The sequence below is a fragment of the Urocitellus parryii genome, chromosome 7 (genome assembly GCF_045843805.1).
Source record: "Urocitellus parryii isolate mUroPar1 chromosome 7, mUroPar1.hap1, whole genome shotgun sequence".
Lineage (NCBI taxonomy): Eukaryota > Metazoa > Chordata > Mammalia > Rodentia > Sciuridae > Urocitellus > Urocitellus parryii.
This window is the reverse complement of record NC_135537.1, coordinates 164,816,074-164,840,051: the sequence shown is the minus strand read 5'-3', so window position 1 is coordinate 164,840,051 and position 23,978 is coordinate 164,816,074. Positions and strand designations below refer to the sequence as shown.

The 23,978-nt window shown below is 40.2% G+C and overlaps 1 protein-coding gene across 1 annotated transcript in view; it reads right to left on the bottom strand.

The window, feature by feature from the left end:
* Nbr1 (NBR1 autophagy cargo receptor) overlaps positions 1-23,600 on the bottom strand; it is a 28,583-nt gene extending 4,983 nt beyond the window's left edge. Inside the window, exons 1-20 of the mRNA XM_026382445.2 lie at positions 23,495-23,600; positions 19,330-19,440; positions 17,511-17,573; positions 16,719-16,737; positions 15,545-15,567; positions 13,284-13,478; positions 12,699-12,776; positions 11,790-12,004; positions 10,961-11,128; positions 9,740-9,949; positions 7,930-8,089; positions 7,545-7,835; positions 6,542-6,685; positions 6,006-6,081; positions 5,390-5,500; positions 4,990-5,154; positions 4,478-4,555; positions 2,677-3,076; positions 1,802-1,893; positions 338-395 (exon numbers count right to left, since the gene is read on the bottom strand). Of these exons, the coding sequence (XP_026238230.1) occupies positions 338-395; positions 1,802-1,893; positions 2,677-3,076; positions 4,478-4,555; positions 4,990-5,154; positions 5,390-5,500; positions 6,006-6,081; positions 6,542-6,685; positions 7,545-7,835; positions 7,930-8,089; positions 9,740-9,949; positions 10,961-11,128; positions 11,790-12,004; positions 12,699-12,776; positions 13,284-13,478; positions 15,545-15,567; positions 16,719-16,737; positions 17,511-17,573; positions 19,330-19,431 (2,648 nt within the window). The 5' untranslated portion in view covers positions 19,432-19,440; positions 23,495-23,600. The remainder of the gene's footprint in view (positions 1-337; positions 396-1,801; positions 1,894-2,676; positions 3,077-4,477; positions 4,556-4,989; positions 5,155-5,389; positions 5,501-6,005; positions 6,082-6,541; positions 6,686-7,544; positions 7,836-7,929; positions 8,090-9,739; positions 9,950-10,960; positions 11,129-11,789; positions 12,005-12,698; positions 12,777-13,283; positions 13,479-15,544; positions 15,568-16,718; positions 16,738-17,510; positions 17,574-19,329; positions 19,441-23,494) is intronic.
* Positions 23,601-23,978: the final 378 nt, after the last annotated feature.

Sequence of the window (23,978 nt, the reverse complement as noted above, 5' to 3'; positions counted from 1 at the left end):
GGGGTACTGACTGACAGCTCACCTCAGAGAGGCAAGTGAGTCTATGAAAAAATTACTAAGATGTACACTGGGCTTGACCTTCCTGCTTTCTCTGGCAGTAAGAGTGAGGTGAACTTTAGGGCACTCCCTTTTTGTCTGGAATACAAAAACACTTAAATATCAGTTTTAGCCCTCTGTCCAGTGTTGCTCACAAGACTTAGGTGAAATCGGAACAAGAAAAACTGCTCTTTTTTTCTGCTCTCTGAAAATGGACACATGCTCTGAGAGGCTCTTTGAAGCAGAAGCAATACTAGGATATCCACCTGCTTCTGAAGAAGAGACTGCACAAGGTCGTTACCTTGAGTGGTCATAGCTCTTCTGTCTGCTGTTTACAAGTCCTGATGAGCCTCTGGGCTCTAAAAGCAAAAGAGCTGTTGGTTAGATGCAGCATCCATAAGTACCTAGTGTATCCTAAGTCACATCATGGCTATCATAGAGGCAGGTGGCAATCTGTTCACAGTGTTTGAAGTTTTTCTTTCTTTCTTAAATTTATTTTTTAGGTGTAGATGGACACAATGCCTTTATTTTATTTACTTATTTTTATGTGGTGGTGAGGCTCGAACCCAGGGCCTCACCTGTGCTAGGTGAGCGCTCCACCGCTAAGCTACAACTCCAGCCCCATGTATTTCTCTCCCTTTTTTTTAATGTTTGGGAAGTTCTATTTAGGGAAGTAATAGAGAGAAACTATCCAGAAATGTAAAATGACTGTTGATTGATCCAAAAAATTAAGCCTACAATCCTATCATATTGATACATTAGTTCTCAAATGTTTTTATGCTTGACTTTTTGGGGAAGAGTGAGAAGTGATGTTGAGAGCCTAATCACAAGTTCACAGTGATACTGTCCTGATTTTGTGGGGGTGGAAGTGGGGGGAGATGGTATGTCTCACTCTACTGCCCAGATAGGTCAGTTATTTATTTAATATTTTAGATACCAGAAACTGAACCCAGGGGTGCTTAACCACTGGGCCACATCCCCAGCCCTATTCAGTTTTTATTTTGAGACAGGGTCTTGCTAAATTGTTTTGGGCTTCACTAAGTTGCTAAGGCTGGCCTTGAACTTGTGATCCTCCTGCCTCAGCCTCCCAAATCATTGGGATTATGGTGTGCACCAATACACTCAGCACCCAGGTAGATCTTAAACTTATGAGCTCAAGAGATCCTCCCACATCAATGCTATGCCATTGCATCCAGTTCTAAAATCCTGATTTTATAGATAAAGAAACAGACCCACAGGCATTAACTGAAATGCCACAAGGGCTCTGTCAGGAAAGGTGGAACTAGAGCTGGAAACCTATACTAACCTGATGAGCCTCTGGGCTCTAAAAGCAAAAGAGCTGTTGCTTAGATGCAGCATCCATAAGTACCTAGTGTATCCTAAGTCACATCACTGCCATTATAGAGGCAGGTGGCAATCTGTTCACAGTGTTTGAAGTCTTTCTTTCTTTCTTTTTTAAAATTTTTTTGTAAACAAAGCGAAATGTCTAGCTTCCTGGGAAAATGGTAAATTGTACTCAAAGCTCCAACATTTTATACTATATGTGCCTGTCCATTATAGCACAATACCTACCTCTAGGAGGTCTCATTTAATAAATATTTAGCTAGAGAATAGAAATAAGAAAGTATGAGGGAAGAATGAAGAAAGAAGGAAAAGGCAAGTTTCTAAAAACTGCCAAGAATTATGAAGATGGAGAGCCTATTTATACCTGGTTTCCATTAGAAAGGAACAAAGAAAAAGAGATGACTTTCAAGCTATTCATTACCTCCTCTGATCTGGTCAGGGACTGAAGAAACTTCTGGTATGATAACTGGTAAATCCACTCCTGGGGAACCATGCTGTACACAAGGAGGGCTCCTTTCAGAAAGACACAATATTCCAAGTAAGTTAAAAACATCTATTCATGCAAAACAAAACAAAATCAAACCATCTATGGTAATGGTGGAGAAAAGTAAACACAGCACAGCAATGCCAAATTCTTCATAGTGGCTTTACATTTTTGATCCAGAGAACTTAGCAATTCTGTCACAAGGGCTACATTCTATTCCTGGCTTTTCTGCTGAACCACGATCAAGTTAGAAAGATTGGCTTCAGTCTGGTTACTTCCCCATTACTTCAAGTGATATAAACAAAGGGAAATGTCTAGCTTCCTGGGAAAATGGTAAATTATACTCAAGGCTCCAACATTTTATACTATTAGGAACAAGCAATAATTCAGATCTAGTAGAAATTTAAATAATTTCTTTCTGGTTTTGTAGTGTATTTTTTCCATAATGGATTTAGCTTTCTAATTATGCTTTGGGTTAATATATAAAGTTTTTGCTGCCTTTACTCATGAATCAACAGAACAAGGGAAAGTCCAGGGATGTTTGTGTTTAAAAACTGTTTCTCAATAATCAAAAAAATAAGTAGACAGGCTATATTTAGATATCTAAGGTTGACGTTTAAAACAAGTAATTTTTAAATCCAAAATCCACAAATACTGGAAAATATGACTTTTATTCATCTAAATTCAGACTTCACTACAGGAAATAGTCTCTTCCCAAACAGATGAAAAAAAATATTTTGAGATTAAGTTGTCTCTTCCCACTCTATTTCACCTCTGAAGAACACCCCAGCTGAGGTGGGTGTGAATGGTACCTGGGCAGTGGTGGTGGGAGGCCCACCACCTCTGGAATTAGGGGAACTGTTTCCAGAGTCTGTGAGGTTGTGAGGATGTCACTGATGCTGTGCTCCTGTGGCTGGTTCTTCTCTTCAGGAAGTCTCTCCCCAGCCTCTGCTGGTTCCTGTCCAGCCTCAACTCCAGGCTCGCCTTCAGCCCCTCGATCCAGGCCTGGCTGTGAGAGTGCAGAGCTATACATGGAGTCCCCTAGGGGGCGGCTGGTATCAAAACACTCAGGTAGGATGATGATATAATCCTCTGAGGAAGCAGAGGACTGACTCTGAACTTCATCTTTGAGTTCCTCCTCTTCATCCTCCTCCATAACAATCTCTTCCTGCTCATCTCCAAGTGGTCCTTCTTTAGGCAACGCAAATTTCACTAAAGGATGAAAGAAATCAATTGAATGTAGAATCCTAAAAGCAGCCTCTGGTGTTATTCTTACTTGGTAAAGCTTTGTGAATCATGAGCTAGAATTATAAATGCCAGAGGAGAGGGAAGAACCAAAGGGAAGGGCTGCTACTGGAACCAAGGCTTTACTCCAAGTTTGAAGACTATGCAAAAACAAAAAGAACCAAAGCTCACAAAAACAAGGCAGGCAGAACATCCAGGCTCCTGACAAGCAATATGAATCTTTTTTTTTTTGCAGAACTGGGGATTGAAGCCAGGGCTCACGCATGTTAGGCAAGCACTCTACCACTGAGCTATACCCTCAGCCCAGCAATACAAATCTGAAAAAGAGGAGGCACCATCATAAGAAGAGGAAAAAGGATGGGGCATTTTGATAAGCCCTTCCAGGGCTTTTTGTTACACATTTACACGTTTGAAAAAAACATAAATATATGTCATGTATGTGTATACTTTAAACAAAAGTGAGACAAATCATATTTAAAAGTACCGATCAAATTAGATGCCCCCCCCTTTTTGGGTGGTACTTGGGATTAAACCAGGGATGTACTACCATTGGGCTACATCCCTAGTGCTCTGCACCTACCTTTTCAATCTTGAAACTGAGTCTAAGTTGCCCAGGCTAGCCTCAAACTTATAGTCCACTTGGCTCTGTATTATTTTTATGCACCAGAATTTGAATTTTTGGACAGTTCTTAAAATACATACTATTGGCTCTACCTACTTGACTCTAGAATTTTCTGTTATAAAAGTATTTATTTATTTATTTTAAGTGCCGGGGATTGAACTCAGGGGCACTCGCCTGCTGAGCCACATCTCTAGCCTTATTTTGTATTTTATTTAGAGACAGGATCTCACTGAGTTGCTTAGCACCTTATCATTGTTAAGGCTGGCTTTCAACTCATGATCAGGATTCCTGTTTCAGCCTTCCAAGTGCTGGGATTACAGGTGTCCACCACCGTGCACAACTACAGAGAGATTTATTATAGCAGGATTTAACGGCCAGAAATTTAGTTTGCAGCTGGGTATGTTGGCACACACCTGGCTTTGGAGGCTGAGGCACGAGGATCATGAGTTCAAAGCCAGCCTCAGCAAAAGTGAGGCTCTAAGCAACTCAGTGAGACCCTGTCTCTAAATAAAATACAAAATAGGGCTGGATATGTGGCTCCATGGTTGAGTGCCCCTGTGTTCTATCGCCGGTACACACCCCCCCCATACACACACACACACACACACACAAAAAAAAAAAACCCCACAAAAAACTTAGTTTGGTATTCCTTCTTCTCCTCACTATTTTCCTGACTATTGCTCTTGGAGAAAGCAGACAACTTAGATGCCAACAGGGGTCTGTGCCGAAGAGCTCTGTCAACTTACGGGAAGACTCCTTTCTGCAGAATCCAGGCAAAACAACTGATTGCTGTTCTTCTGTGGAATGCAGCTGTACTTCTGACCCTGGGAAGTACAGAAATAAGTTAGGGCATCTTCTTCTTCTCTCTTTTTTTGGTGGTATACTGAAGACTGAACCTAGAACTCTGTACATGCTATACAAGTGCTCTACCACTGAGCTACATCCTCAGTGTATCCTGTCTTAATATTTATTCTGAGACAGAGTCTTGCTATGTTGCCCAGGCTGGCCTCGAACTTGGGATCCTCCTGCCTAAGCCTCCCAAGTAGCTGGGATTATGGGTGTGTGCCCATAATCCTTTGCTCTTGATTCTTTAATGAGAAGAATCAGACAGCATGCATAGTTTAAAAAATACATGTCATCTAACAAAGATCATATTCCCTCGCCTCTCAATGAAGTAGAGTACTTCTAACTATTCAGGTCTGGCAATCACAATTCAGGTGTCACCCTGCTGGCTGGTGAAAATGCAGGGAGAACTCACTTTGCAGGGACTTCTGTCTGCAAGGTGGGTTGTGGTCTGGGGCAGCATCCAAGGTAAGGGATCGGATTACAGTCTCACACACAAACTGGGTCCCACTCAGGTCTTCTTCTGTTTCCTCCACTGAAGCAATGTTCTCAGCTTTCCTCTTTGTGGATACTGTGGAATCTGAAAGAGACATAAACCTTGTCTGCACTTGGTGTTTCAAGATTTGAGGACTTTCACTATTCATTATCCACGCTAAGACCAGGTCAAGGAATAGCTGCTCTCTGTGCCATCTAGGGAGACAAGTGAGATGCTCTTGGACACCCATTTATATGTTAAGGTTAGTAAGAAACAAGAGTTAAAAACGGATGTGGTATTAGAGAGGCAGCAAATGCATTACAGATATTTAATCCCTTACCAGGAAGTGCTTTAAATCCCGCCCCTTCACTTTCTTCCTGTATCTGCCCCAAGCCTGGCTTCTCTATTAAAGGACTGTCATGTGGCAGAGGAGACATGCAGGGAGTCATATCTGGAGAATTGAAGACAGGAGAACCATCAATTGAGAAAAAGCATCACATCATAAACAGTCAAGTGTCCAGAAGTAGCAGTTCATAGGTTTCACACCTCCTGCAGGGCTAAAATAAAACCAGATATGCTTCAACACCTGTAGACCAACAGGTGTGCAACTACCTCAGACAGATCAACCGATTTGGGAAGGATCATAAAACAGTTACTTGGCCTGCAAGGCAATGGCCAAGACACAAAATCATGGAATATAAAGGAAAAAAGGCAGGAAAACAGAGAAAATGATCCCTCTATGGTGGAGAAGCCCTGCACACTTTCATGTTGCTTCTGATACATAATGGGAAGGAAAGAAGGAAAATGGACCCATGGGTGCAGCTTTAAAATCACACTGTAGGAGAAATCCTTGCCATCTATTTCTTCAGAATAAACCAGCAACTACCAGAGCACAGGCTACAATACCTTTGTGCCTGATAATAACATAACCACCATAAACTGAGTGACAGTCTTACCCACAGGTGTGTTGTGAGGTACTCTCTCCAACTCCTGAACAATGTTTATATCCAATAGCTCAAAGGACAGCAGGTCCTAGAAAAAATACAGGCCATGTTAGGCAGCTTGTAGTGAATACTAGGACTGTGTTGTTTTGATGAGATCTGTAGTTCATTTGCAGACCATGCTGGATTCAACTGAATTCATGCCTCCCATCAGTCAAGTGAAAACAAAAAGAGTTAAATGGGAACTAGATGTTCACATGACCAAATGTCAAGAAACAGAAAAAATGTGGTGGATATGAAGGTAAACCAGACAGGCTAAAACAAAGAGGCAACTAAAGGAAAGTTGCAGTTAAGCACAGGACTGAATTCCTAATTCAATTAGTAAAAACTCAAGTTCAGAAACTTAGTATATTGGGTGATCTCATTCCTATTAATTACATTTGCCTGGGAACCACCTATGGCTATACCACCTTCTCTTCAACAAGGTTAAAAACTCTTTCCCGAATGTGGTTTCTCTTGTCCCTTGCCCCTCAAAGTGCTGAATCTTCCACCTGCGCAGTCAGAAGGTCCACAGATGGAATGTAGAGTTCTCTCTCGCTGGAAACATTTTTTGTCTTCTGTAGAATGCAGGTTCCTGTCCCTTCTGTCTGCTGAGTCACTTCACCCAGTGGAATTTCTTCTTTAGCCAGAAGAACCTATAAAGTCAAACCATTGGGGACAAATTTAGGCCGGCAAAAAAATTAGGCTCACAATACCTCTCCCCTGAAACACACACACACACACACACACACACACACAAACTACATTTAAAACTGATGATGAGATCTAATTTTTTTTTTTTTTAAAGAGAGAGTGAGAGAGGAGAGAGAGAATTTTTAATATTTATTTTTTAGTTCTTGGCGGACACAACATCTTTGTTTGTATGTGGTGCTGAGGATCGAACCCGGGCCGCACGCATGTCAGGCGAGCGCGCTACCGCTTGAGCCACATCCCCAGCCCCGATGATGAGATCTAATAATTTTAGAATTAAAATAGTACAAAGGGCCAAGTACAGTGGCACACGCCTGTAATCCCAGCAACTCAGGAGGCTGAAGCAGGAGGATCGCAAGTTCAAAGCCAGCCTCAGCAACTTAACAACACCCTGTCTCAAAAAATAAAAAGGGCTGGGAATATAGTTCATCGATAAAGTACCCCTGGATTCAACTCCCAGTATCAAAACAAAAAACTAGCCACCCCCCTCCCAAACCAGCCTTCCCCCCCAAAAAAAAAACCCTCTCTCTCTTTTTGTTGTGCTGGAGACTACAGCCAGGGCCTGTGCATACCAGGTAAGCATTCTACCAACTGAGCTATATCCCCAGCCCCCAACCTTTCTCTTTTTAAGTTAATTATCTCAGGTACTTTGTTACAGTGACAGAAAGATGACCAACACACAAACCTTTCATGATTTCTGGAAGAATAGCCAGCTATAAGTAAGCTATTTTAGTCTTACTCACATCTGCCCTAATTCTTGAGAAAATACCTTGGCATACTGAACCAAAGTCTATCAATCCTCACCTCTTGCTGGCAGGTGAGATCATCAGCTTTGCTTGCACCAATCAGGCCCCTTTCAATGTTATCAGGGCTCTCTGCAGAGGGGAAAGGATCCACTATGATACTGCACCAGACTCGAGGCCCAAACTGCTGGCCTTTGTGAGAAAGACGCCAATGGGAAGTGTATGTTCCCTCCAAGGTTGGGGCAATGAACTCCACAGACACAACCCCCACATGGCCTGCCTTTAGGCAGGGAACCAAAACATCCTTCTTTTCTGTAGAAGCCAAAGTCAAATTTCCCCACATGAACTTGAGCTGAAAAGAACAATGACCAGAGAAAGAAAGCTTGTCAGGTGAAAGCTATGGCATTTTAAATCACCTCATCTTCACTTTTTGTGAGAAAAAATACCTTTGTGTCTGCACTCCACTTTACATTTCCTGTATTTTTCATTCTCCAGTGTTTTGTAAACTTGGTTCCTGGCTGAAGATGAGTCCCATCAGGCAAATTCTCATCCACAAATGCTGCACTGAGTGTTGGCATAACTGGGGCACAGGGTTGCAAGGGGAGCCTGAAGACAAATTCAGATGCTTAGTCACTTGCTGTTGGGTGTGATGGCTTAAGAATATCTCACATTGACTCTAGAAGCTGACTCACTCTTGAGGATGTACTAATGCATTTGCCTTAAAATGTGAACCAGGCACAGTAGTAGCATATGCCTATAATCCCAGTGACTCGGGGGAGTCTGAGCTAGAAGGATCATGAGTTCAAAGCCAGCTTCAGCAACTTAGATCTGTCTCAAAATGAAAGATAAAAAAAGGGCTGGGAGACTGGGGTTGTGGCTTAGTGGTAGAGCGCTTGCCTTGCCCGTATGAGGCACTGGGTTTGATCCTCAGCACCACATGAAAATAAATAAATAAAATAAAGGTATTGTATCCATCTACAACTAAGTGTATATATATATATATATATATATATATATATATATATATATATATATATATATATATATATATATAAAGCGGGGGGCTCAATAGTAGAGTGCCTCTGGGTTAAATCTTCAGTAACTCCCAACTTCCCCCAAATAATAATAAAAAGTGTTGTGGGCATGCTGGTACACATCTGCAATCCCAGCAACTTGGGAGATTAAGGCAGGAGGGCTGCAACTTCAAGTTCAGCCTGGGCAATTTAGTGAGACCAACAGCAAATAAGCAAGACCCTGTCTAAAAATAAGATAAAAAGAACTTGGGATATAGCTCAGTAGTAACATACCTCTGGGTTCAATCCCAGTACCAAAAAAACAAATCAAAATGACAATAAAAACCCCAAAAAACTGTCCTTATTTTTTTGGTGGTGGTACCGAGGATCAAATCCCAGGCCTAGGAATGCTAAGCAAGCACTCCACACTAAGCTATAGCTCCTAGACCATAAATCAAAACATGAGGAAGAAAATTAAAAGGGTCCATATAAAAACAACTGGAGTGTAAAACTCTTAAATCATTTTTCCCTTTCACTTCAAATCTAGACTGCTTCCATCAAAAAGGGGTCACAACCATCCCAGTTCTGAGCCTTACTAGTTTCTAACTTTCTGAAGAAGGCAATAAAGCAAATGTCAAAAATAACCATTAAACCACCCAAAGCTAGGATCAGAGAAGGGAAGTTATTATTTTTTGAGGTACTGGAATTGAATCTAGGGCCTTGCACATGCTAGGCAAATACTCTAATATTTTTTTTTTTTTTTTTAAAGAGAGAGTGAGAGAGGAGAGAGAGAGAGAGAGAGAAAGAATTTTTAATATTTATTTTTTAGTTCTCGGCGGACACAACATCTTTGTTGGTATGTGGTGCTGAGGATCGAACCCGGGTCGCACGCATACCAGGCGAGCGCGCTACCGCTTGAGCCACATCCCCAGCCCCCAAATACTCTAATATTGAGCTATATCCCCAGTCCAAAGAATGGGAAGTTTCAAGGTGTGCATATTAGGAGCCGCCAATGGATAAAGATAAAAGATGGCTAGCCAAGCACAGTGGTACATGTCTGTAGTCCCAGTTACTTGAGAGGCTGAGCCAGGAGGTTTGCTTGAGCCCAGGAGTTCAAGACCAGCCTAGGCAACCTAGAGAAACCCCCAACTTGAAAGAATAAAAATAAATAAATAAAGCTTAAGTTATAGTTTTAGAGAGCTGGACCTGAAATTTTTGATCCCCACCATGGCCCTAGGCTTACATTAGGGTGTTAGACTGCAGCAAGCTCTCAGGTCGGCCCAAAGAGGACTTGGGGCTCTGCAGTCCATGAATAGAATTCCAAAGATGAATCTTCCTGTGAAGTTTAAGCTGCTTTTTAAGTTCCTTGACCTCTGCTTTACGCTGTTTCTTCTCAGCTCGCAATCTCTGCTTTTCTGCTTTAAGAAAATTCTTATCAACCTGTTTCTGGAGCCTGTGAGATAATAAACAAAAATCTTTAAAAAACAAAAAATGCACTCACAAACAAATCTCAAAGCAATTTGGAGCCAAGTCCAGTCCTTATCAGTGTCAACTTCTAGTTTAGCTTCTTAAATTCTAGTACGGTTATTGTTGCCACTTCATTAGCCTTGGATAACTGCCTTCATTATAGCACATCAACAAAAAGAGTAGAAATAAGGAGACAATCTACAGTCTATGACATTACATATTATCACCATATTTTTTGTTTTTGTTTTTTTGAGTACTGGTAATTGAACCCAGGGGCACTTTACTATTGAGCTATATCCCAGTCTTTTTTTTTTTTTTTAATTTTTTAATTGTAATTGGACACAGTACTTTTATTCCATTCATTCATTTTTATGTGGTGCTGAGGAGCGAACCCAGAGACCTGCACATGCTAGGCAAGTGCTCTAATGCTGAGCCACAACCCCAGCCCACATCCCAGCTCTTTTTGAGACAGGGTCTCACTAAATTGCTGAGGCTGGCTTCAAACTTAATCCTCCTGATTTAGCCTCCCAAGTGATTACAGATGTGTGTCACCATGTCCAGCTCATCAGATTTTTTTTTTTTTTTGAATCAGGGATTGAACCTAGAGAAGCTTAAAAACGGAGCCACACCCCCAACCCTTTTTATTTTTTATTTTCTGATAGGGTCTTGCTAAATTGCTGAGGCTGGCTTTGAACTTGTGATCCTCCTGCCTCAGCATCCCCAGTCTCTGGGATTTCAGGTGTCTGTCACCACGCCTGGCTCAGAATTTGTTTTAGGAATCTTTTTATTTTATTTTTTTTTATGTAATTGTATTTTTTATACCTTTATTTATTTTTATGTGGTGCTGAAGATCAAACTCAGTGCCTCAGACATGATAGGCAAGCAGTCTACCAATGAGCTACAACTGCAGCCCCAGATTTTTTTATCATTAGCATTTTGTGTTACCAGAACCAAGAAACCAATCAGAGAACAATGATCTTCAACTATATGGTTTTACCTGACTTGTTCCAGAGCAGCAGGAAGACGAGGAGTAGAGTACTTTGACTGAGGAAATGGTTCAGAAGAACTCACAACAGGTCTCCGTAATTTCAGCAGGACATGGTTAGTGTCATGGGCATATGGTCCTGCTTCACAATCTTCACAGATGTTGTAGGATGGGCATAGGCTTGAGGAGAAGAATGGCAGAGTACAGAATGGCATAGCAGGTACCAAGGTAGGGGGGTGAAGATAAGACTTCTATATTTGCTCCAATGCCAGCTTGGTGGTAATCTGACCAGGCACCTCACCATATCAAGTCTTTTTTTTTTTTTTTTTTTTTTTTTAAATATTTATTTATTTTTTTTTAGTTCTCAGTGGACACAACATCTTTGTTGGTATGTAGTGCTGAGGATCGAACCCAGGCCGCACGCATGCCAGGCGAGCGCGCTACTGCTTGAGCCACATCCCCAGCCCCAACCATATCAAGTCTTAATGTTCCTCATAAATAAAATGAGGACAATAACATTTAACATGCATCCATTTCTGTGGGACAATCTAAGTGAGGAAGCAAGATATGAAAGCATTTGGAACAAGAGGGGAACTATCCTTAGTTATCTAATTTTGTTTTGGGGAACATGACTTTGCCTGGCTCTGTTAATCCAAATGCATATCTGAACACAGCAATCTGAATAGTCATCCCTCAAACCACAAAGCACGTGTGTGCTTCCCTTCTAGAGCTACAACATCTAATGTTCAGACACACCCAATTTTCTTTTACTAACTGAGAATGCTAGGAAGTCACTGCTTTAAAGCCCATCAATCCTAGCTATTCTCAGGCAACTGCTTACCTACACTGGTATCGCACACCAATGATCCTCCTTTGGCAGTTGCTGCAAGCAATATGCCAGCTGAACTGGTTTTCTGGCAGAAATAGTGTTTCCTCTGAAATAGGCATTGAGACTTCTGAGGGACAAGAACCCAAAGGTGGGTTTTGGAGAACAAGCTTCTCATGTAATTTCTGTTCAAGCTTCTCAACTGTTTCTTTAACCACTTGCTCTCTGAACTAGAACACAGAACAGAAGATGGAGACAACTCAGTTCCAATATTGCAAAAAGCTGTAACAATATCAACAAATCTGAAACCTCATTATCTCTGGTATAACATAAAAACATAACAACTAATACCTAAAGAATGAAATAAACAGTAATGTAACAAAAGGTCCATTCCCAGTTCAAAGAAAACAACAAATCCTTTTGATTTGTTGCTCACTAGGTGAGCGCTCTACTGCTGAGCCACAACCCCAGCCCACCGCCCCCAGCCGTTTTTTTTTTTTTTTTTAATTTATTTTGAGACAAGGTCTCATTAAGTTGTTTAGGTGCTCCGTAAGTTGCTGAGCCTGGCTTAGAACTTGCAATCGTCCTGCCTCAGCCTCCTGAGTTGCTGGGTTTACAGGTGTAAGCCATCATGCCCTGCCCCAGCCCTTTTTAATTTTTCTTTGTGACAGGATTGTTGGCCTCATACTTATGGTCCTCCTGCCTCAGCCTCCCAGGTAGCTGGGATGACAAGTGTGCACCACCACATGTGGCCAAAGACTAGTATGTTCTTGACTAGATCTACCAAGTTTGGAAATCACTAGCTACCACTCTTCAAGATTCACTTGCACCAGAGGCAGCAGCCATTTGGGTTCAGCTTTTTATTTTCCATATTCCACCTGGGTCAACAATGCTGCTAAAACCCAATTCAGAGAGAACACTCACTGTCTCCAAGTAGCTTGTGAACCAGTCTGGAGGCTTGTCTTGAGGCTGGTCTTTGTCACATGGGGTAAGTGGAAATGGCTGTATGAAAACACAATTCAAGATCTTGAAGTTTACTTTTTCTATTTAAATTAATTGCCCTGAAATGTATTATTTTGAGTTTGTCAAACTATACAGCATAAGGTTTTAAATAATCACGGTGTAAAGGAATATAAAAGGAAAATAAAGCCTCTATCCTACTCTGCTCTCCCTTCTCCAGAAGCAAACCAAGAAGTTTCAAAAAGTCAGACAGATGGTCACAATAACTTTTGTTTTTGGTACTGAGGCTTGAACCCAGAGTCATTAACCACTAAGTCGTATCTCCACCCCTTTTCTTTACATTTTGAGACAAGGTCTTGCTAGCTAAGTTGCTGAAGTTGGTCTTGAACTTGCAATCCTCCTGCCTCAGCCTCTTGAGTTTCTGGGAATACAGGCATGTGTCACCACGCCTGGCCAACTCCCACATATTTGATGAATACTTAAATCTTATAGAAAAGAAAATGAGATGTAAGGTGAGAGAATTTGACAGACAGGTCCATCTCTTCATACCTGGGCTGCAGGTTCCTCTGGGGTCTTCATGTCTGATCCCAAGACTCTCACCAGTGAAGAATAATGTGCAAGTGGCTTCTTCCCTGTCCTGGCAGCTACTCGTTTTTCTGCTACAACTGGGAGTGGGGTTTCATCAACAACATGGTGCCCTTCATGTACTTGCATCTGCAGTTGGTTTCCCTGCTTAACTGCCATCTGAGAGCATATGTTATGAAACAAAAACACATTGTGTGATTTTCTTTTCCCAAAGAAAATTTCAAAATACATGAATAGTATGGTAAATTAGAGAATTTGGAAACTTTTGTTTGCATTGTTAAATAAATATATAGGTTGAGCATCCCTAACCTAAAAATATGAAATAAATTCAGAATTTTATGCATACTGGCATGATGCCACAAGTGGGAAATGTTAATCTGAACTCATATGAGTTGCAGTCAAAATGCTAGAATACCAGGAATATTGTAAAAAATTATCAGGCTGTGTATAAAGTCTATGTGACATATAATTCAATTCAAGTTTAGACTTGGGTCCTCCCAAGATATCTGATAATGTATATGCATATATACCCCTCCCCCGAAAAAAAGAAAGAAAATTCCAACACTTAATTTTTGGATAAGGGATACCCAATTTATCCATTACTGTCCCTTCTATTTCCTTGCCAAGATTATTATCTATGAGTAGTTTTGCTGTTAAACCTAAACAGTAAGTTTTTAGTGAAGCGACTTGGTGAGATTTTTCATTAACTGAATTATTACCTTTTTTTTTTTTTTTTCTTTTTGTACTAGGGATTGAACCCAGGGGCACTTTGCCACTGAGCTACATTATCCCCAGACCTTTTCATTTTTTATTTTTACACAGGGTCTCATTAAGTTGCCAGGTTGGCCTTCAGTTTGCAATCCTTCTGCCTCAACTTTCCTTAGTAAGGAAACTTAAGTATGTGGTACTGAGGCTTTCAATTTTTTTTTTTTTGGTAGCAGGTATTGAACTCAAGGGCACTTGACCACTGAGCTACATCCCTTGCCCTATTTTGTATTTTATTTAGAGATACGGTCTCACTGAGTTGCTAAGGACTTCACTAAGTTGCTGAGGCTGGCTTTGAACTCTTGATTTGCCTGTCTCAGCCTCCCAAGCTGCTGGGATTACAGGCATGCACCACCATGCCTGGCTCAATTGGTTTTTATGAAATACTCCATCTTTGAATTTTAATCTCCACGATCTCAAAAAATTCAATCCTAGACTAACAAAACTGGAGGAACTTAAAACCATATCCTACAATGAATCATTTACTTTTCTAACAACATATTTTGGAAAATAAGCTTAAGTGGTCACATCTTTACAAGTTTAGGGGCCAAGTCAATGGGGTTCTAATTCTCTCTCACTGTCACCAATAACTGTTCTTTATTATTATATTTTTTTGGGTATGGCAGGGGATCAAGGTACTAGGGATTGGAACCCAGGGCTTTGCATATGCTAGGCAAGTGCTCTATATCTGAGCTATATCCCTAGCACTTTTTGTTTTTATTCTGAGACAGTTCAAGACTGTCCTTGAACTTGGGATCTTTCTGTCTCAGCCTCCTGAATCCTCCTTGGGATTATAGAGGTATACCATTAAGTCCGGGTGCTAACTGTTCTTTTATCTGCTTTTCTACCTTACACTTAAAAGATTTCATTTAAAAAAAGCACTTCATGGATAACTATATGAGGTGATGGATATGTTTCTTAGCTTGACTGTGGTAATAATTTCACAATATACACATGTATCAAAACATGTTGTTCTGGAAGTGTAGCTCAGGAGTAGATCACTTGCCTAGCATGTGCAAGGTCCAGGGTTAAACCCCTATAACCACAAAAAAAGAAAGAAAAATCATGGGACTGTATACCTGATTTTTAAAACAAAACAAAACAAAACAAAACAAGGTCTCCTATGTTGTCCAAGGTGGCCCCCAACTCCTGGGTTCACATGGTCTTCCTGCCTCAGCCTCATGAGTAGCTAGGACTATATGTGCATGACACTATAACCAGCTTCTTTGCATGTTTAAATAACAGGATAATGGCACCAGGACCAGCAATGAGATGAGACAATAACAGAAGAAACTTGTTTTTGGAGTTGCCTTTTGCTGAGATATGCCTTCCCCATCAGAATCTCCCTAAAAATATGTTTCACTGTGTTTTTACTTACTAGTTTTTAATGAAATTCAATTTCAAATTTTTGTCAATAAATCTGTTTAAAATTATTTGCAAACAGATTAAATAACCATTACCTTAAGTGCTTCTTCATATTCTCCTACAAGGACAAAAAAAATACACAGTGAAATTCAATATAGTCAATTCTGAAGATCTAATTACAGTATGAGGACTATAGTTAATAATAGTGTACTGTATTAAGGATTTTTGCTAAAGGCATAGATTATAGCTGCTCTTACCATGGAGTGGCAGCGGAGGGGTAGAAGAATAGGTAACTATGTGAGGATAAATGTTAATTTTTTTGCTATAATAATGATTTACTATGCAAATGTATCTCATAACATCATGCTGTTATTTTATACACAATAAAATTTATTTTTTAAAAAAGTACAGGCAGGGGCTGGGGTTGTGGCTCAGCGGTAGAGCGCCTGTCTAGCATGGGTGGGGCCCAGGTTTGAGCCTCAGCACTACATAAAAATAAAAGTATTGTGTTGTGTCCATCTACACCTAAAAAATAAATATTAAAAAATAAATAAACATAAAATAAAGGTATTGTGTCCAATTACAACTAAAAAATAAATATATATTTTTTAAAAAAGTACAGGCAATTTTAATAAATTTTAAGAATTTTAAGAAACCTTAACTTACTATTTTTTTATTAAAAAAAAAAAAAAAAAAAAAAAACTGGAGGGGACAGTGCTCGGAAAATCCAGGGGTGTCTACTACTGATCTACGTCCCCAGTCCTTTTTATTTTTATTTTGAGTTAGGTTCTCACCAAGTTACCCAGGCTGGCCTCAAACTTGTGCTCCTCCTGCCTCAGCCTCCTGAGTAGCTGGGATTATAGTTATGCACCACCATGCCTGGATATTAGATCTTAAATACAAGAGAACTTTGCATTAAAGCTATTCAAAGGCACTAATCTTATATACAAAAAAAAAAAAAAAAAAAAAAAAGAAAGAAAGAAACACAATAAAAACCCAGGGCTGGGGAGGTAGTTCAGCGGTAGAGTGCTTGCCTAGTATTCATGACACCCTGGGTTTGACCCCCATCACTGCAAAAAACAAAAAAACACAAAACCTCATGTAACTAATGCCCATGGAGACTGAGATCAATGTCAATTTATAGTATACCAAATTTGATTCTAAAATGAATATTACAGTAAGATCGAGTGTAAGTGGAATCATCTCATTGCTTCAATGAACAGATTATGGCATTTAAGTAAGACTGAATATATCCTCTCAGGGACTCACCTTGACTGTTAATGGATACCTGTAAAAAGGAAAAAGCAACAATGATTTCACATGTCACCAGTTGAGTATTTCTTTTCATGGGGGCACGGTGGGGAGGTGGTACTGGGGATTGAAATCAGGAGTACTTGACCACTGAGCCACATCCCCAGCCCTATTTTATGTAGAGACAGCATCTCACTGAGTTGCTTCATGCCTCGCTTTTACCAAGGCTGGCTTTGAACTCTAGATCCTCCTGCCTCAGCCTCCCCAGCTGCTGGAATTACAGAAGTGCATCACCTGACTTCAATTGAGTATTTCTATTACTAGGAACAGGATAGACACAAAAATCTCAGGTTGGGGGTTCAGATTTTCCACTACCACTTCTATTCATGAATAATAATTAAGGAATTTTATTTCTTAAGTACTGTGCCTTTCTTTATTTCAGGTACATCAAAAGGCAGCATAATATATGAATTCAATAATAATATATTAGCTCTGAAGCCTGAGAATATGAACTGAACCCCTACTCCATTACTTCCAAGTTTTTGTGCCTTTGGGAAAGTTACTTAAACTTAAGATTGCTACATAATTGTAAAGTAATTTCTCAGATATTCTTCTTCAATGTTGTTTCCCTATTTTTCAACTCCATCAGAGGTGCCACAAATCTTCTTAGAACATGCAATTATCAAATATATTTAAACCACTGTATGAATGAGATAAACACTATTCCTGACTTTTCAAGCCCCATTTCATAAATGGAGAAATAAGATCCCTATTTTGAGTATCTAGTAATAGAGCCATAATATAATTTACCTTTTCATTTTCTTCATCTAGGTATTTTATTTGAATAGTGTTCAGGTCAAATGAAACTTTCACCTGCAAATGAAAAACATTTGCTATATGATCCAAACATCAAAAAGGCAGTTTGTAACAGAAACCCAGAAGTCATAAAGGAAAGGGTGGGCACATTTCACTATATATAATTAAACATTTTAAACTAAAAAAAAAAAAAGTTACTGATGATTGAACCCAGGGATATTCTAGCACTGAGCTACATCCCTATCCCTTTTTTGTTGTTCTCACTAACTTGTTGAGTCTGGCCTTGAATTTGTGATTTTTCCTGCCTTAGCCTCCTGAGTTGCTGGGTTTATAGGTGTGTGCTACCATACTCTGCAAAAATCAAACATTTTATATGGTGAAAAAAATACTACAAGTCAAAAGCCAAACAAGAGACTGGGATAAATATTCGCAACTGATTATAGACAAAAGCTTAATATCCATAACACATAGAAAGCATCAGCAAAACTATAACTAATAAGATTAACAACCCAAGCGAGCCACCATGGTGCATCCCTATAATCCTAGCTACTCTCAGGAGGCGGAGGCAAGAGGATCCCACATTCAAGGCCAGCCTGGGCATCTCAGGAGGACCCTGTCTTAAAATAATAGTAAAGAAAAGGGCTGGGGATGCAGCTCAGTGGTTCAACACATTCTTAGTATGCATGTGGTTCTGGGTTCAATTCCTGGCACTATAAAACAAAACAAAACAAAACAAAACAAAACCCATGTAAAAATGGCCAAATTTATTCTGAAAATTCAGGAAATAAAAATAATACATAGGGGCTGGGGATGTGGCTCAAGCAGTAGCGCGCTCGCCTGGCATGCATGCGGCTCGAGTTCGATCCTCAGCACCACATACAAACAAAGATGTTGTGTCTGCCGAAAACTAAAAAAAATAAATATTAAAAAAACAGTAGATCCCCCTGATTAAAAAAAATACATAATAAATGTTTGATTTTTACCAATAGTCAAAACAATGCAAATTAAAGCAATAAGATATCAATGCATCAGAACAGAAAGAAAACAAAAACAAAAAACAAAACCGAGAGCACTTTTTAGTGTTTATTTTGACAGGGTCTCACTAAGTTGCCCAGGCTGGCCTCAAACTGGTGATCCTCTTGCCTTAGCTCCTGAGTAGCTGGGACTATAGGTGTGCCTCACTGAGCCCAGGATACAAGGGCAGGCTTTTAACACCAGGGTTTCATTAGATAAATAAAGGCATGTATGAAACATTCACCATTGCAAACCCAACAAAACCAAAAGAGTACAAAGGGCATCCAAAGACAAGGAAAAGCACTAGCAAAAAAGGAACAGTTAAACTGTTGTCTAAGCATTTGTGGGAGTTTTTTCAGGCCAACTTCAGATATTCAACCTCTGACCTGGCAATAAAAACAATCAGGCTCTTGCAAAATACAAGTTATATCCTTAGTAGTGGACAAACAACAGTGACATATCTGCCTTCAGGCAACAGACATTCCTCTGAGGCCTGGTTGGGTAGGACTAATTCTTCAGACTGTTTCTGAATATTTCTAACTCCTATCTCATTTAAATAAAAGTAATTTTACCTTCCCTTTGTAAACTCTTCAAAAGCAACTTAGTCGTTTGTTGCCTTTATCAGGGCACATCTTCTACACAAATACTAAATCCCTGTCAAACACAATTTTCCAAAAGGCCCAGAAATGGTAAATATGACAGATTTAACAGCCACAAAATAACAATGCTAAAAATAGCTACTTTGAAAAAAAAAAATCCATGCTTAAACTACTGAGAAGCAAAATAAAACAATACTCACCATAGCTTCAACATCAGCCCAAGTTGTATTTTCTGGATCCGAAACCAGAAAGCTCTGAGTTTCATTTTTAAAAGTCACATTTAGAGTAACCTGTGGTTCCATGCTGTGGGGCTACAGTTGGGAGGGTGGGCAAAAGAGAGAGAGAGAAGGAAAAACATATATACACACATTAAAAAGGTTCTGTAAACCAAACAAACATTTACGAATACTTATGAGGATCTATTATGGACTATGCTTGAGAGTGACAGAAGCAAATAGAGAAACAATGTCCTTACTCTTAGGGAATTCACAATTTAATAGGTGTTTTATTTATTTACTCTGGTGCTGGGGATCAGACTGAAGGGGGATTTTCCATTGAGCTACATCCCCAGCCCTTTTTATTTTGAAATAGGTTTTCACCTTGCTGCTTATGATCTCACCAAATTGCTAAGGCTGGCCTGGAACTTGTGATTTTCCTGCCCTCAGCCTCCCCAGTGGCTTGGATTACAACTGTGTGCCTCTGCTCCCAGTTCTAGTAGGTGCTTTAAACCAATTTCATTGTTAAATAGGAACTGCTGGCTGGGTCTAGTGGCACAGGCCTATAATCCAAGCAGCTCAGCAGGAGGCAGAAGGATCCAGAGTTCAAAGCCAGCCTCAGCAAAAGCGAGGTGCTAAGCAACTCAGTGAGACCCTGTCTCTCTGTGCCCTCGAATCCCCCCCCAAAAAACAGAAATTGTTCTAGCTGGGCACAGTGGTCCATCATGCTTGTAATCTCAGCAACTAGGGAGGCCAAGGCAGGATTCTGTCTTTAAAAAAAAAAAAAAAAGGAGGGGGGGCAGAGGCTGGGGATGTAGCTCAGTAAGTGTCCCTGGGTACTAGTACTGCAAAAAAAAAAAAAAAAAAAAAAAAAAAAATGAAATTAAATACCTTTATTTTATTTATTTATTTTTATGTGGTTCTGATGATTGAACCCAGGGCCTCACAAGTACAAGGCAAGCTCTCCCCCTCTGAGCTACGACCCTAGCCTGGAACTATTTCTTCTAAGAAATAAGGATATTAGTGCCCAAACTATGTCATAAAGACTTTGACTCAAATAAAACACAAAAATTTAGTTATTAGAAACCTCCACATTAGAAATAGAAGTCGAGCGAGGTGCAGTGGCATAAGCCTGTTGTCCTAGTTACTTAGGAGGCTGAGGCAGAAGAATTGCTTGAGCCCAGGAGAGGTCAGCCTGGTTAATATAGTGAGACCCCATCTCAAAAACAACAAAGTCTGCTCAGTATTTAAATTTTGACTACATGCACAGAAATCATCTAGCATTTGTAAAATCTCTAAGGACTGACTGCACTTTATAGGCCCTAGGCAACTTAGCAAGACCCTATCTCAAGAAAAAAACTGGGGGGGACTAGAGTAGATACTAGATTAATAAAATGTAATGGTATGATAATGGTATCATGGTTGTTTATACACACATGTATACATATGTATATACATATATGTACATATATACACAACCATATATATATATATATATATATATATATATATATATATATATATATCTTTATATATATATCTTTTTGGTACTGGAGATTTAGCCCAGGAGTGCTTTACCATTGAGCTATATCCCAGCCCTTTTAATTTTTAAATTTAGCAAGACCTTGTCTCAAGAAAAAAAAAAAAATCTTTTTAAACCAGAATAGATACTAGATTAAGGAACTGTTAACTTCTTAGACACAATAATGGTATTATGGTTGTTTATACACACATACATATCCCAGCCCTCTTAATTTAAATTTGAGCCAGGTTCTCGCTAAGTTGCTTATTTTCCCACTAAGCTGCTGAGGCTGGCCTCAAACTTGTGATTCTCCTCCTCAGCCTCCTAAATGGCTGGGATTACAGGTCTATGTGCCCAGGCCCAGCTCATCCCATTTTTAATCTGCAGCTACTCAGATTCTGTCCTGCATATAGGCGATATGAGACGAATAAGTCCTGGAAGTTCCCAAGAAGGGGTAGGAAGACTTGGGTTCTAGATATAGCTCTGGCACAACATGAGTCATTTAACTCTGAACAGTCTGTTCATCTCTGAGCTCTAGTTAATTAATCTGTATAACAGGACTAATATCTCTGCTTTGCCTATCTCACAATTTTATTGTAGGGACTAAATAAAAATGAGGGGGTGCTGGGATTATAGCTTAATGGTAGGGAGATGCTGGCATATGCAAAGGCATGGGTTTACTCCTCAGCACAAACACAAAAAGTGTGTGCAAGTTCTTTGAAAACATTTAAAATACAAAATTATTATTATTATAGTAAACCAGTCCTTAGGGCATTAAAATAGTATAAAGCACTGCCCTGTGAAACAATACACTTGAGATTATCATTCTGAGAATCTTGAACTCTCTGAAGATTACAGATTTTTTTAAAAACCCATAAATTTTTTCCCGTTCTTTGTCTTCACCTAAAGTTCAGTTCACTGCCAAAATAATACTAGTCTCTAGCCCCAATCCTGCTGCCATCAAGCATTTATTCACATTGCATAAAATTCTTGGAGTCCTCAAGATTGGTCAGAATTCCTATAAAATTCCCAGGACTTTGTGAAAAAAATGAGGGGAATGAAGTGATTGATTCAGTCTGCCAAAAGTGACATTCCAAAGTACATTCTCACTTTCCAACTTCAAAAAACATTCTTCCCGCCAGGGATGGTGGCACATGCCTGTATTCCAGCAACTCAGGATGCTGAGGCAGAAGGATCTCAAGTTTTGGGACAGCCTCAGTGACTTAGGCCCTAAGCAACTTATCAAGACCCTATCTCAAAAATAAAAAGAACTGGGAATGTAGCTCAGTAGCAAAGTACCTCTGGGTTCAATTCCCAGTACCCCACCCAACCCCAAAAGAAAAGAAACATTCTTTTACACTTTTTGAGAATCTGGAAGGAAACTAATGTATCCTTCCCTTTTCTCAAACTACACAATTAGAATTAGTTGGATAATCTGGAACTCACCCAGCTGGTTTGCCAATAGCAGAAAACAGGAAGTCAGAGATTCTAATTCAACTGGACCACAGCCAGGTCTTTATCATAAAGAACTGCTTAACACCGGATGTGGTGACACATGCCTTTAATCCCATCTACTGTGGAACCTGAGGCAGGATGATCCAAGTTCCAGGCTAGCCTGGACAATTTAGTAAGACTCTGTCTCAAAATAAAATTTATAAAGAGCTGGGGACATAGCTTAGTGGTAGAGTCTTGCCTAGCTTGAGCCAGGCCCTGGATTCATCCACAGTACCACACACACACACACACACAAAAAAAAAAAAAAAAAAAAAAAAAAATCCATGCCCATCTCTTTTGCTTACATTTGAGAATTCTTTCAGTAAGAGCATTAATCTTGAACTTGTGGAAATACCAAAGCTATAGTTAGTTCCATTTGTTCCTGTAGACTTTAAACCAGTAGAATCAGATAACTTGGGCCTAGAACTTCAGCTTTCATAATTGGTGTTATAAGTTCATGCTACTGACTCACCTTCACTTGGCACAAATCAGCTTTTCCTCTATGCAGATTTTTTTTTCAGCTTCAACAAATACTTTTAATGAAACCGACCTGAGAACCTAACCTTTGATTATTGTCTTCACCAGAAGCCTGTGCAAGCTATCCAGGCTTTCAAATGTGGGACCTGAAAACTAGATAGTTGATAAATAGGAAAGAGTGACTTTCCAATATCAAAAGTCTCAGACCAAGGAGATCTCTTTAAGAGGGTCTCAAAAAAATAATAAAATAAAAGGAGGATGGAATGGGGAAGGTGTATGGGTAATGCCATTTCTTTCTTGCAGTCTTAATCCTAGTCTTCCAATTATCGTTTCCTAGTACTCGATGTCCCCAAGACAGTGTCACCACCCCCTTAAGGCTCTCATTTTCTTTGCCTAGGAGCTTTTGAACTGGAGAATCTCGGTCTTCCTTCGGAAGAAACCCAGCGTTCTGATTCACGGACTCTCCATCCCTCCAGCGGTATCCACCCTCACGATCCCTCAGAACACGAATGGCTCTCTCATCTGGTCACTAAAAAGATTGGCTGCCCTAGACACGGAAAAAAGTCTCTCCTCTTTTCAGGAGTCTCCTCTGAACTTTCCCAAGCCCTCTTGGTGCGACGTGACCCCACACCAAGGTAACCGCATTTGCTTCCTTACCAGCTCACCGCCCCCGGGGGGCGCTTGCCGGAGGCCAGTGCAAGGACCGTTCGCTGCTTGGCCTGCTGTTATCCCTGCGGAGTGAATCTAACATGGCGGATAGAGACAGGGCCTAGTCCTCTGTTTCTCTGAGTTTCCAAAAAGATGATTGGCTCTGACAATTTGTCCCTCAAAATTATTACCCTGCTGATTGGTTGAAGCTGCGTTGGCGGGGGCGGGGCAGGACAAGCCTGAACCTCACAACAATAACAAACACTGGGCCGGAGGGGCGGAACTACAGGTGCGCAGACGTGGGCCTGGGCGAATTTCCCCTTCCTAGGCGGAGCGGGTAACTCCTGCTTTTCCTCAGTTCACTGACCTTAGAGGACTACTTGCCCTAGACTTGCGGGGCTGATGGGAATTGTAGTCTTTCTAACGTTTAGTCCAGTGTCCGCTCTTAAGACGCGAAAAACACAACACTCCAATCCATAGCTGTTGATGTACA